Source organism: Saccostrea cucullata, unplaced genomic scaffold, assembly GCF_032062105.1.
Source record: "Saccostrea cucullata isolate Sc308-1 unplaced genomic scaffold, CSIRO_AGI_Scuc_v1 ctg359, whole genome shotgun sequence".
Taxonomy (NCBI): domain Eukaryota; kingdom Metazoa; phylum Mollusca; class Bivalvia; order Ostreida; family Ostreidae; genus Saccostrea; species Saccostrea cuccullata.
In genome coordinates this window covers 96,008-108,600 of record NW_026935991.1, presented here as the reverse complement: position 1 = coordinate 108,600, position 12,593 = coordinate 96,008, and the positions used below count along the sequence as shown (strand labels likewise).

At 33.8% G+C, this 12,593-nt stretch overlaps 1 protein-coding gene across 1 annotated transcript; it reads left to right on the top strand.

Moving 5' to 3' along the window:
• Positions 1 to 4,023: 4,023 nt before the first annotated feature.
• On the top strand, positions 4,024 to 9,569 carry LOC134244437 (uncharacterized). Its single transcript, XM_062726700.1, has 2 exons — positions 4,024 to 5,978; positions 8,829 to 9,569. Exons 1-2 carry the CDS (start codon positions 4,549 to 4,551, stop codon positions 8,947 to 8,949), a joined length of 1,551 nt encoding a protein of 516 aa, XP_062582684.1. The 5' UTR covers positions 4,024 to 4,548; the 3' UTR covers positions 8,950 to 9,569.
• Positions 9,570 to 12,593: the final 3,024 nt, after the last annotated feature.

Below are 12,593 nucleotides of genomic sequence, written 5' to 3'. Positions count from 1 at the left end.
AAAGAATATCGGCATTCTCCTTTACAGCGGTTTACAAATTACCAGTATAGTTTTCAAATCCTTTTCTGGACACCTCAATAAATCTAAATGCATGAATCAGTCTAACCCTAACCCTAACCACTTTTTTTTTACCAGTAATCTTATTGGACAGAGTTTTTATACCAAAACTTGGGAAAATCTGAACTGGAAATCTTATTTTGTTTATGTAATAGAATGTAACCTGTGTGGACTTGTTTATGTTGGTGAAACCAAGGGATCACTAGTTAATAAAAGAATATTAGGTCATCGATTTCAAATAAATAATGGGGTCAGCAGCTTTTACGCAAACATTTTAATTTACCTGCTCATTATCATTAGCTCATTTTTTTATTCCTCGACACCAGAATATAGCCTTGGATCTGTGATGGATATTTTAAATCACACAGCTAAAACTATCCGTCTTTTTCTGAAACTTCAAGATGCAAACAAAGGAATTGACACGGATTATATCAGCAATTTTCTTAATCATAAAAGGATCCAGTCTTGTATTCCACCATATTTCAAGTTATGGACTACACCTTGTATTTGCTATAAATATACATCGACTAATTGCTTCCAAATTTTTTAATTACAAGAAATCTTTACAGGGCCTGGATATCGATTTTCTGAAACATAATCTTTCATCGTGTTCAGGTTCTTCTTCACTCCATACCTACAGTCCTGCTGGACACGTTATTACATGTGAAGTAAATATAGTTATTATGAGAACCTTAAATCTCTTATTTTAAAGGGTCCTAAATATAGGGAACCCCGATCCTTCAACTGACGTCGGAATTTCATACAAGTTTTGGATTCAGTAGAGGATTACGACAGGCGATGGACCAGATATGAAAAAGAAGACGTTGACACTTTGTCAGAATGGATTAAATATATCAGAAACATGTTACAATTCCGTATAAAAAGATTGAGGGGCAATAGGTAAACCATCTATCCTTCTGTATTCAATAATCCAGAAGTGAAAAAAGAATTAGATAGAGTATTTTAGAAGAACTAGTTGTAATTTTACAAGTTGTACACCATATACTTCCCTTTCTAAGGAAAAAAATCTTCAAAATCATATGTCAGTTCTAAATATTTTTAATATCCTAAAGAACCAAAATGAATTTAAACTACCATATTTATATTGGATTCCGAAACTTTATAAAGATATACATCCGGTTACAGTAAATGTTCAACCAAGCCTCTTTCTTCACTCCTCACTAAGAATGATTGATTGATTGTATAGTGTTTAACGTCCCTCTCCAGAATATTTAACTGATATGGAGACGTCACCATTGCCGGTAAAGGGCTGCAAATTTAGGCCTATGCTCGGCACTTACGGCCTTTGAGCAGGGAGGGATCTTTATCGTGCCACATCTGCCGTGACATGTGCCTCGGTTTATACGGTCTCATCCGAAGGACCGCCCCATTTAGTCGCCTTTTACGACAAGCAAGGGGGTACTGAGGACCTATTCTAACCCGGATCCCCACGGGGCCACTCCTCATTAAGATATTAACAGTAGTGAAGGAGAAACTTCTAAAGTACTGTGAAACATTATATTCAAGAAGTGGTGTAAATCAGATGTGGATACTAAGTAATTAAAAATTCCAAGGGCAATTTGAAAAAAACCCACAAGATTTACCAAAACTAATAGCTTAAAAACTTACGACTTACGACTTTTTCAATTTATATACAAACATTCCCCGTGATAAATTAAAGTCCAGGCTCTTTGATATAATTGACTGTTGCTTTTTCAATAAAAATGGAACTCGTAGATTTACTTAACTTATCATTGGTCATTTGCAAAATTATTTTGTTAAAAAACATTCTGATTGTACACACAAGTACTCTGAAGTTGACATCAAAAAGATGCTTGAGTTTCTAATTGACAATATCTATTTGGTTTTTGGAGACCAGGTCTTCCAACGATCTATTGGAATTCCCATGGGAACCAATTGCACCCCGTTATTAGCAGACCTATTTTTGTATTCACATGAAGCAGAATTTGTGCAAAATCGTATGCGTGAAAAGAAGAAAACACTTGCTGTGGCCTTCAACTCGACATTTAGATATATCGACGACGTACTGTCAATTAACAATGGTAATTTCCATTCTTATGTCGTTACGATATATCCTGCTGAGCTTGAGATATCATAAAAGATACCACAGAGTCTGACACATCTGTTTCATATTTGGATATTTTACTTGAAAACATGCGTTAATGGTAATCTTTCAACCAAGCTCGATGATAAACGTGATGACTTCAATTTTTCAAACGTTAACTCCGCTTGCTTATGCAGCAATATACACCTTCATCATCTGCATACGGAGTTTATATACATCTCAGTTGATTCGATAAGCAAGAGCATGCTCTACGTATGAATAATTTCTAAAACGAGGTAAATTATTGTCAAACAAGTTGATATAACAACAATATCAAGAGTTTAAAGTCATCATTTTGTAAGTTCTTTGGGCGATACAATGACCTTGTCAGCAAATATAGTTTGTCATTGAGTCCAGTGCTGAATGACGTTTTTCATACTATTTGTTAATCCATTATTTACACACTGAATTGACACGGATTTTTCCGTTAGGTGTGACCTGTCGGCAGGGGATGCTCACTCTTCCATGGTACCTGATCCCACCTCTGATGATTTTGAGGTCTGTGATTGCTCTGATCATATTCTGTATTGTTTTATGGATTTTTGATCTTGAATACTGTTCTTTATCTTCATATATGTTTCATCCGTAATCCTAATTCCAGTCCTAACTCTTTTCACAACATTACAAGACTCATGCTCCTTCCCTAACCCTAGCCATAATTGGGGAATCCTAACCCTAACCCCAGACCTAACCCTAACCCTAACATCCAGAATATATAATTTAAAAAGGAATTAATAAATTGTCATATCTGTTATATAATAGCCTCATTAAATTCAAACTTCGTAGTCCTGAAAAATCATTGCAGAAAACAACAGAGAAATTTTAATAATAACCTGGAGATATTCTCAGTTGAATACTTTTTTCCCAGATATATGAACTTAGAATCATTTTGCCGAAGTGACGGCAGAAAATTAGCGTTCATTTATCTGTATTGTAAATTGATTTTTATCAATTCACAAATCTGATAATTTTACACCGATCTTGCTGGAATTGCTTGCACTGAAATTGCATGAAAATGAAATAATATGCTGGTAATGGAGTGTGAGGGGTGAAATGATCAAGTTTGTTTTTGCTGCATTTTATTTATCGAGTCGTTTCTATCTGCTCGAAATGAATTAAACGCCCACATACCATCATTATAATATTCTGCTGAGTATAGTATTTGTCAGAAATCCCTACGTATATTTGATCTTGCTGAATTTGAACGATACCGGGTATATATAACTTAATTTTGATCCTTAAATTCATGCATTTAAAAAAGAAAAAAGAAAGAAAAATGAATAGAAATCCAGCTGCTGAACACGGACTTGCATCGTAATTACACCTGATAAGTCTGTAATAGCAGGAAACAGTCGATCAATTGAATAGAGCCACTGCCGATGATATACTTATTTCCCGTATCTATTGGTCCAAATTATCCAAATTGGTCAAAGCCTATGAAATTGTTATTTGCTTTGAAGCATTGTTATCTCATTATGGTAGCTTTATTGAAAGATCTTTGTTATTGGTCGTGGATTATATATTGTTGGCATGAAATAGTCATAGAAAGTAAAACTTTGAAAATTCAAATTCTTGAAAATCTTACTCAGCAATGATTGTGCATTACTGTTTACTGTATTTATAATAAAATGAAGCTTTTTAAATACTCTGTATTTTTGTTATTTTTGGTATTTTGTTGTTTAAAATGTAATTTACATTGTAAATTTAAAATATAAATTGTATAAATGTATTTAAAAGATATATTTGTTCGTTAATTTCTTTAAATAATTTACGTATAATTTTTTTTTTTTCAGAAAGGATGAACTGTCCCTCTCACAACCATTGATGGACTGGTTGAAGCATTTAATTATGAGTTCGTAATGTTCCATGAAAAGAGAGAGGACATTGATATTCCAGTTTTGTTTTTTGCAGCAACACTTTGACATATCCTATTCCCCAAAGTGTGAAAACTGTGAAGCATGGAGCTTGTTCATTAGAGTCTATTCCTCAGAATTACCGTTCAGAGGCCTCCATTAGCACATGGGGTAACGAGTGATACCAATTACGAAAGGTTCATAAACCGATATTCAGCACTCATGTCGATGTTGGTGAGAATATTGGTGCAGACAGTTTTCCAAATATGATCGATGATGACTTAATAAGAAATACAGTATTGTATTCACATTAGTTTAAGGCATTGCTAGGACCGCCACGATGTACTTGTACAATGAAGGGACGTTTAACTGCGATAAGAATTGTGTTGATGACAGCTACCGGGAAGCCCTATTGTCGCTAGATGACCACATGGTTTATTGGAAATGAAAAAGAAAACGTTTTTTCTTGCTAATCTAGGACCTAAAATCATACGGTAATTTTACAGAATATCCATGAACCTTACGGGGGTAAACTGCTCGTCCAGTTTGGCGACAGATACTAAGTTAAGCTATTCCTGGAAACTCATAGTGTTTGTGTCTGTATTTCTGTGCATATTCTTGGTGATCGGTGTGACAAACGGACTTCTGTTCATACACTACAGAAAAAGAACCATTAAGCTTCTGGATATTTTTCTTTTAGTCATATATATAGAGATCACAAACCTGTGCTCAATTCTTTCCTTGGTTCTTCTTTTATTTGAGTCTGTGAGCCACTATTCTGACTTAGTGAGAAGTTTATCTTTTCCTTTCGTCATAAACTGTTTCTGTCTGACTCAAGTTGTAATTCTTAGACTCACTCGTCTTGATGTGAGACCGATTAAATATAATGGAATTAAATGTGTTATTTTGACTACCTGTGGTATGCTGTTGATGGCCATAACTCTTCAAATCCTAAATTTTGTCACCTGTTTTGACATGAATTTGATAATTTTATCAGATATTTCTTTTATTTGTTATGCGTCTTATCATATGGTATGTTTTATTTTAAGTGCCCCTAAACTTTCCAAATACACACAAGAATTGAGAAATGTCAAGCGAGAAATAAGCATCCATACGCTATCAAAAAGGAATTATTCCTCGCGTGAGTCTTCTGTGAAGCGCGTAAAAGCCCCTCGTCTCAGAAATTGCGGGAACTCTGTGAAATTAGTCAGTGATTCAGAATCTTCTGAATGTTTGACAGAACAAACAAAGTCATCGACAGTGGAATACAGTACTTGTAGACACGTCTCTCTATACAGATGGGTTTCTAAATCGTCGGCATGTAATTTTATAAAAGAAGAAGGTAAATATGAAGGTGTGAAACGGACTTCAGACACAAATTTATTCTATGAGCTCAGTGATGAACCTTTTGCTTCGAGGAATCAAAGAGACTCTGAGGGACTACCCAGAAAAGGTCACAGGTCAATGTCATTTCCACGAGAGGGATCGGATGCTACACCTTTAACTCTAAAAATTCCTAGATCCTGTTGCAATTTGAATAAATCTGATACTCTGTGTGTCAATGATCATACAGAATTCAAACACAACATTAGTCCTGCTTCATCTAATAGTTCGGGAATAACCAGAATAAGCAGAAGAAATCTAGGTAGTGGTTATGTGGCAGATAGTGAAGTTATTAGTATGAACTCTGATTGTAGCGAAAAAACTCAACCTTTGGAACTTTTGTTCCCTTCTGCCATCACCTTGCCAAATTCATTATCATTCTTAAGTTTTTATCGCGTTCAACAAGGTCGTCTTTTACACAGACTTTTGTATCTTTGTTACACTTTAACAGTTATTCTCTGTGTGTCCTCTCTGGTCAAAGTGTGCCGTGTTTATAATTTCTGGAAACAGAAAATAAATGAGGATATTCAAAAACAGTTGACAATTCGTTTTTTTGACAGGTAAGAGTTTATTTTAAAGTTGCATATAGTTTATTGAAAATATGTCTTCCTATTTTCTTAACTAAGTATACATATTATTATACATGTACTTTATCAACTAATTAATAGCAAATATACCGGTGACTTATAAGTAAAATAGAGGGTGCTATAATCAGGAACGAATATTGATTTTATTATCAAATACATTTCATGTCTAATGAGCTTTCCACATCGAATTAATTATATTTTTGGTACTGTTGTAAATTAATATAACATCAAGCTACATACTAATACGGACCATGTTGTTTCATTATATGGTCAGGTTGTTGGTATACGGTATAATATTTCTGTACTTACTAATAATACTCGGATAAAAATGGTACCAGCTTTTACTAAGCCAGAGGATGGTGTTAAGACAAAAAGTACAATAATAAGTTAAGACGAATAATTTTAAATTCAAATGGATCAAGTGTATACTATAAATCACCCTCTGTATTCCAGTGAGGATTTTGGTTTCTCTATTCATTATAAGAGTTGTATGACGCAATATCATTATTGATATGGCGAGTACTACTGGTAGTATCCTAGAAGGACAATATTTGCTGACACTAAAGTAACTGTATTCCTCAGCAATGTGCATTTAATGCTATAATATTCTTTAATTAAATATGTTTTAAACATTTATTTCAAAATACCGGTTTACCAATTATGATTTCAATTAATAGCATTAAACATGCAAACCTACCTACCCAATAATTTCCAAAATAGCCATTTATTTTCTGGTAGTGTTTCCCTCCTGCAATTTAATGTCTTTTTTACAAAAAGAAAAAATATTGTATACAATCATGGAATTTTCTATCTGATTTGATCCATCATGGATTACACACATTCATGACGGATAAGACAGAATGATATTGCAATTAGTCTGATAAAAAATGTCGTATGAAACTGTTATTTTTAGGAGAGTTTCGGGATCAGTAGTCAGTCTCATTTCTGTAGGTCACAGGTCATGTCCGGGCCCCCAATCGTAAAAAAAACGGATTTTAAATATACCAATATAGGGCTGCAGAGAAGATTGATGTAAGGCACCTCCACGATTCAACATTCCCCCACGAATCATGTATTTTCTATCTGGAAATAAATATTTTTATGTGCAATAGCGAATGCTATCTTTTCAGCTTTGATGCCCATGTTTTCCATTGGAACACTACAATTCTAAACGAAAGAGAGAAATTAGAACTATTTTGATGAAGCAAAAAAATCCATTTTTCGGCTATTATTTTAACAATATCACCAACCACTAGAAACATTGATAGGTTAGTCTTGACGTATAAGAAATTTAACGGATTGTTATTTTACTGGAGGTATCTTGATGTCGCTTTGTACAATTAGTTTTATTGTATTCAGTCCAAACTCTTGAACGAATAAACCTGAGTGATTCAGATTTTTTAAAAAAAGTGACCAAATAAGTTGATCCATCATTGTAATATTTGTTTATCAATTTCTGAATTAAGTTCATACGCAACGTAGTTTTAACTTTATTGGGCTCTTCCCTGGAGTTGAAGAGTTCCACTAAACGAAGGATCTGTGTGCAATACTTTTAATATTTATATATGGATTTGTACATCTCTTCTCAAACAGATTTTGATGGGGAAAAAGCTGGAATTTATGTTTCGTAATTTTTGTATAATTTTCTTTGAATAATGCAAAATTTTTCATTATTTGATATCTTCTAAAAAACCCTGGTAATGCATGCTGATTTTTTGTCTATGAACATTTGATGGCACTATGATCTTAAGGATATCCGATCCTCAGCCAGAAAGGATAACTCCAAAAATTAATTTTTAATTAAAAATGCATGAAAATGAAATTTTTTCATGCAACAATTTTCATTTTATTCATCTTTATAAGATTCAAGGTTTTTGGAAGTCTTAGAAAAGGTCTTATAAAAGTTGAAATTTGTACTCTATAAAAGGAAAAAAAATTAATACAGTTGTAGAGAAATAAGATTTTCTTGAATCCAGCCTTAGATACCAATGTTTATTAGCAGGATATGAAATAAGAAGTGATTTGTGGTGTCTTGCAATGATAGCAAAAGTCTTTTACACTATGTATCATAGAATACATGGCGAAAATAGAAGACAAAAAATAACAATAGACCTGTATAAAAATCACTATTTCTCTGAATACCTGGATACCTATATTTTTTTAATCTGAAATACATTTGTTGATCAATTTGCAATTAGAAAATGCATTGCTGATATTCCAATACGCTTTTTCTGCAAAAATATTGGAGATTTGACAATTTTCCCTATATAATATGATTAACTTTAATCTTTAACTTTAAAGAAATAGTTCTGTGGATAAATTTTCATAACTTTGTGGATTCAGATATACTTTTATGACTATTTTTGATTACTTAACAGCTAATTTTTTAAACCTGAGGATCGGACTACCTTAACTTAAGAATTTCTTGAAAAATTATCAGTAGGAAAGGTACCTTGCATATGTCCTTAAGAGATAAATATTTTGATGCCTTAATTAAAAAACAAACAAGCAAGATCTTAGAATTTTTCGCTTCAATCGACAACATTTTACAAAGAACATAAGTTAGCCCCTTTGTATATGCTGCCACAAGCACATGGAGCGATAGAAAATCATTTCATAAATTTTCCTGCAAAAACATACAGTATATATCAACGGGAAGGGGTAAACTTTTAAGGTCGCAAAGGAGAATTACTCAATAATACTTGGAATAAAGACTCACTTTTAATCAGTGAGCTGAAACAAAATTTTGGGAACTTCCGTGTCAACTGGCTGTCAATTCAAGCAAATTTTTTTCTCATTTTTTTTTTCTTTTTGTCATTTCAGAATGACGGATGCATGTGTTGTTCTGCTGACAACCAGTGCAGTTCGTTTGGTCGTTCAGCATCGAACAAATCGTAGACGGAAGACCGACACGTCAAAGACAGAAACTAACAGCGTCACGTGATTCTGCGTTTTGCTTCTTAAAGTAATAAATGTGTCTATTTCATGTATAAATCAATCACTTTTTGTTGGATGTGAGGGTTTCATTATTAAAAGTACCGTCTTACAAAGTCTTTGTTCTGTATGGAAAAATGAATTGTCTGCTTTTAATCAATCTAGAACATAAACATCAAAAACTATTTGAAATTGAAGACACGTAACTTTTAATTATGTCACCCCAAACGGATCTGATTCGCGGAAGTTTCTGCAGATGGCTTTGACAGTCTCAATCACACTTGGCCTTGGTGACATTTACCATGAAATATGAAGACAAGAACTGTAATAAGACTCTAAATTCTAAAGGAACTATAAAAATTTGGAGCAGTGCAAACACAGACCTCATAGAGGTTGGATCAGGTGCCATGGAGGAGTAAGCATCGCTTTTCGGCCCGAAACATCCGTCATGTGCTCCTTGGAATCTCTTGATCGGACTAAGAAAAAAATCCTTTAAAAATAATTTATTTGAAAAACGTAACTCAACATTCTACCTAATGAAAGGTTGCATTTGTAAACAAGGTCATTGTATAGAAAAAGAAATTGTGAAACGTTGACTTTAATTGAGACTAAATGTCATTTCTTCCAATATCATAGCAAAGTTTATAGCTTCAATTAATTTTTTCATATTATTACAATTAATGTTATGAAAAATGTTTCTATTTGACTTTCAGTTGTGCAGAGTTCAGCACATATTACTTATTTTTCTCTCGAGTTATTTCATTTGGACATCTTTAATTCCAACCATCATTTCAATCATTCCTTCTTAATTAAATCGGATTATTGTAGTAATGAGAAGATTGTATTCTGAAGGAATGAATATAGAGAGTTCTACGTACTCACCACCAAACGACTCAAAAGCAACAGTTGATAATACTGACATCTTGATATATTGGTCAATCTCTTCAGGAAACAAGTTGTTAAGGAAATTCGGATAAATCGTTGTCACACTAGTCTTACAACAGTATTGCATTTTGTTACAGTTGGTTGAGTTGATATTAATTGTTTTTGTTTCACGTGTCCTGACTTCTAGTATCTAACATAGAATCCGACCATTGATTTGAGATACATATATATTTTACAGAGTATGTAACTGCCAAGCTTATTGGTATATGTTCCTGTTAAAAGAAAATATTCTACCTTTTTTCTTAGAATTTCATCGAACTTCTTCGGTTATTTGCATGCAGTTTCAGCGATGAAGTCCATTCTAACACAAAATAGACAAGCTAGCAATTTTCCTGTTATTTTCTGCATTTAGTTTACAAGATCGTGTGTGATCTCGAGGGAAGAATTTAGCTATCCCGTGCACGGTAGTGTATTATGACTAACCTATCAATGTTTCTAGTGGTTGGTGGTTCATACCGTTGAGGGAGCACATAAGGGTTCCTCGTCACGCACCATATAAGGGCAGAAACAACGAAAAATGAAAGCAACTATAGACGATCGTTTGTTTTTCTGTAGTGTGATTCGTGAGTCATTAGAGTATGGCAAAATCTCTGTATGGCAGATTGTATTTTAGCAAATAAATTGTGCAATACGACTTAATACTTTGAAGAAGTTGCAGATTTTATTTGAAGGGAAAATCGGCTAGAAAGGACTGTATCCTCGATAAACGTGCTGGACCTATTTCAGAAATTACTAAAAGAAATTACTTGGTCTGTATTTGGCTGAAATGTATTCGCCATTTGGGTATTAAAGTTCCTTTCTGTAGCTTAAATATCCTTACTTGTTTTGCAGTCAAGCCTTTTGAATCGATCTAGGTCCATTTCACTCAATGTCCATAAACTTTGGCAAAAGTGATGTAAAAATGACTGAGCTGGTCTCATCCTTTCTAGAGTTTCTGGCAATAAAATCCAATCCGTTGATTAAATGTCCTGTCTGGCGACTAATCAAAATCTGTAGATGAAGATGAAGTTTCCGTGCAATGTGCCGAGAAACTGCCATTAACTTGGCTTCATCGTTCCAAACGGAATCTTAAGTGTTGTGCTGGCAGGAATCGGTCTTATATATATTGCATCATTTTTTGTTTATTTATAAATTCATTTATGTATCAGCAAGTAATTGCTTATACAGTAACTGATATTCATGTTATTCCTCTATCCCTTAGCCTACATTGCAAGTCGCAAAACATAGGCCAAAGGGGGAAATCTATCTTGTCAAGGATAATTGATATTTTCATCGATTTCTTGAAATTAAAAGTTTTTTTCTATTTTGACCAACTGGCTTTTCCGAAATACCCTGTAAATGGTTAAGTTTGTTATGGGAAAAAATCAACATGATTTTGCAGTTCCTTTGTACGAAAGTCAACGTAGAAAATGTTAAAGGTCAGATTCTCGCTATTATTGTAGTATGGCTTACGATTCCAAGTAAGTCTCATGCTGCAAATAGACAAGTTTTTGGAAGTTGCATGTAATATGTGACCCTTTGGGAGAAAATGTCAAAACCAATCCTTACAGAGCCATAAATGATAATGATATAGATCTTGGATGCAAGTCTCTAGGTACCAGTTCACGCGAGTAAGCTTTAAATGTCGTGTATTTTATGTATGATATCGTTTTTATTTTTTTCTTGAATGAAACTTTGAATGAGCTTTATTGTTTGCATTTTTGTGTGTAAAGAGAAATATTGGAATTTTGCACAAAAATTCTTTCTCCATGTTAAGAACACTGAACTTAAAAAAAAAAAAAAAAAAACATCGTAGGAATTCCATATACGACAGCCAGCTGCTTACTGCATACTGCAAACTGCCATTGCTCAAAGATGATAATGCCTGTTTTGTTATCTTTAATATCTTTAATACGCATGCTTTGATTAAAACTTATGATAGATTACAATAAAAACACAAATTGGCGGATTCAGGAATTTTTTAACCGTGGAGGAAAGGAAGGAATGAATAAGAAGAAAGAGTATTCCCTTTAGATACAATATACCTGGTATCTAATTCCCACATTTCCTTGTAGGCAAATACTAGTAATTCAATAGATTTTTTTTGGGGGGGGGGGGTATTAAAGGCTTATCCGTCAGAAAAGGGGGGACAAACTTTTAGTAGGGTTTTGGGTTATATTTGTACATCTACACGTTCCTGATCAAAACATCATCTTGAAATCCAAAACATTACCTCTCTTTATTTGATATTTATAGGGGTAATTAACATAGGCGTCGGAACCGGGGGGGGGGGGGGGGGGGGGGGCAAGGGGGGCTTAGCCCCCCCCCCCCCCACTTTTTTTTCCAAATATATACTTAGTATAGACATTGAACATATCTTCGTAGGTTTAGCCCCCCACTTTCCACAGATACGTCTTAATATAGATTAAAAATGGGGAAAGTGGTGGTGTTTGGAAAAAAAAATTTTGGTACTGAAGTTCGAAACCCCCCCCCCCCCAAAAGGATATAGGATTTTCCATTTCAAAAGGATATAGGATTTTGTGCCTCGTGGCTTTTAAGGTGATTTTTAATTTTGGACATTTCCCTTTTTTTTATTTTTAGAATATAATAAAATGCTTGTCAGGTATTTTTTTGAAGATACAAAACACATCTTTTTTTATACAAATCATTTAGCCCCCCCTTCTCCATAGCTTCAGTACCACTTTCAATTGCTTCCAATAACCAACCAAT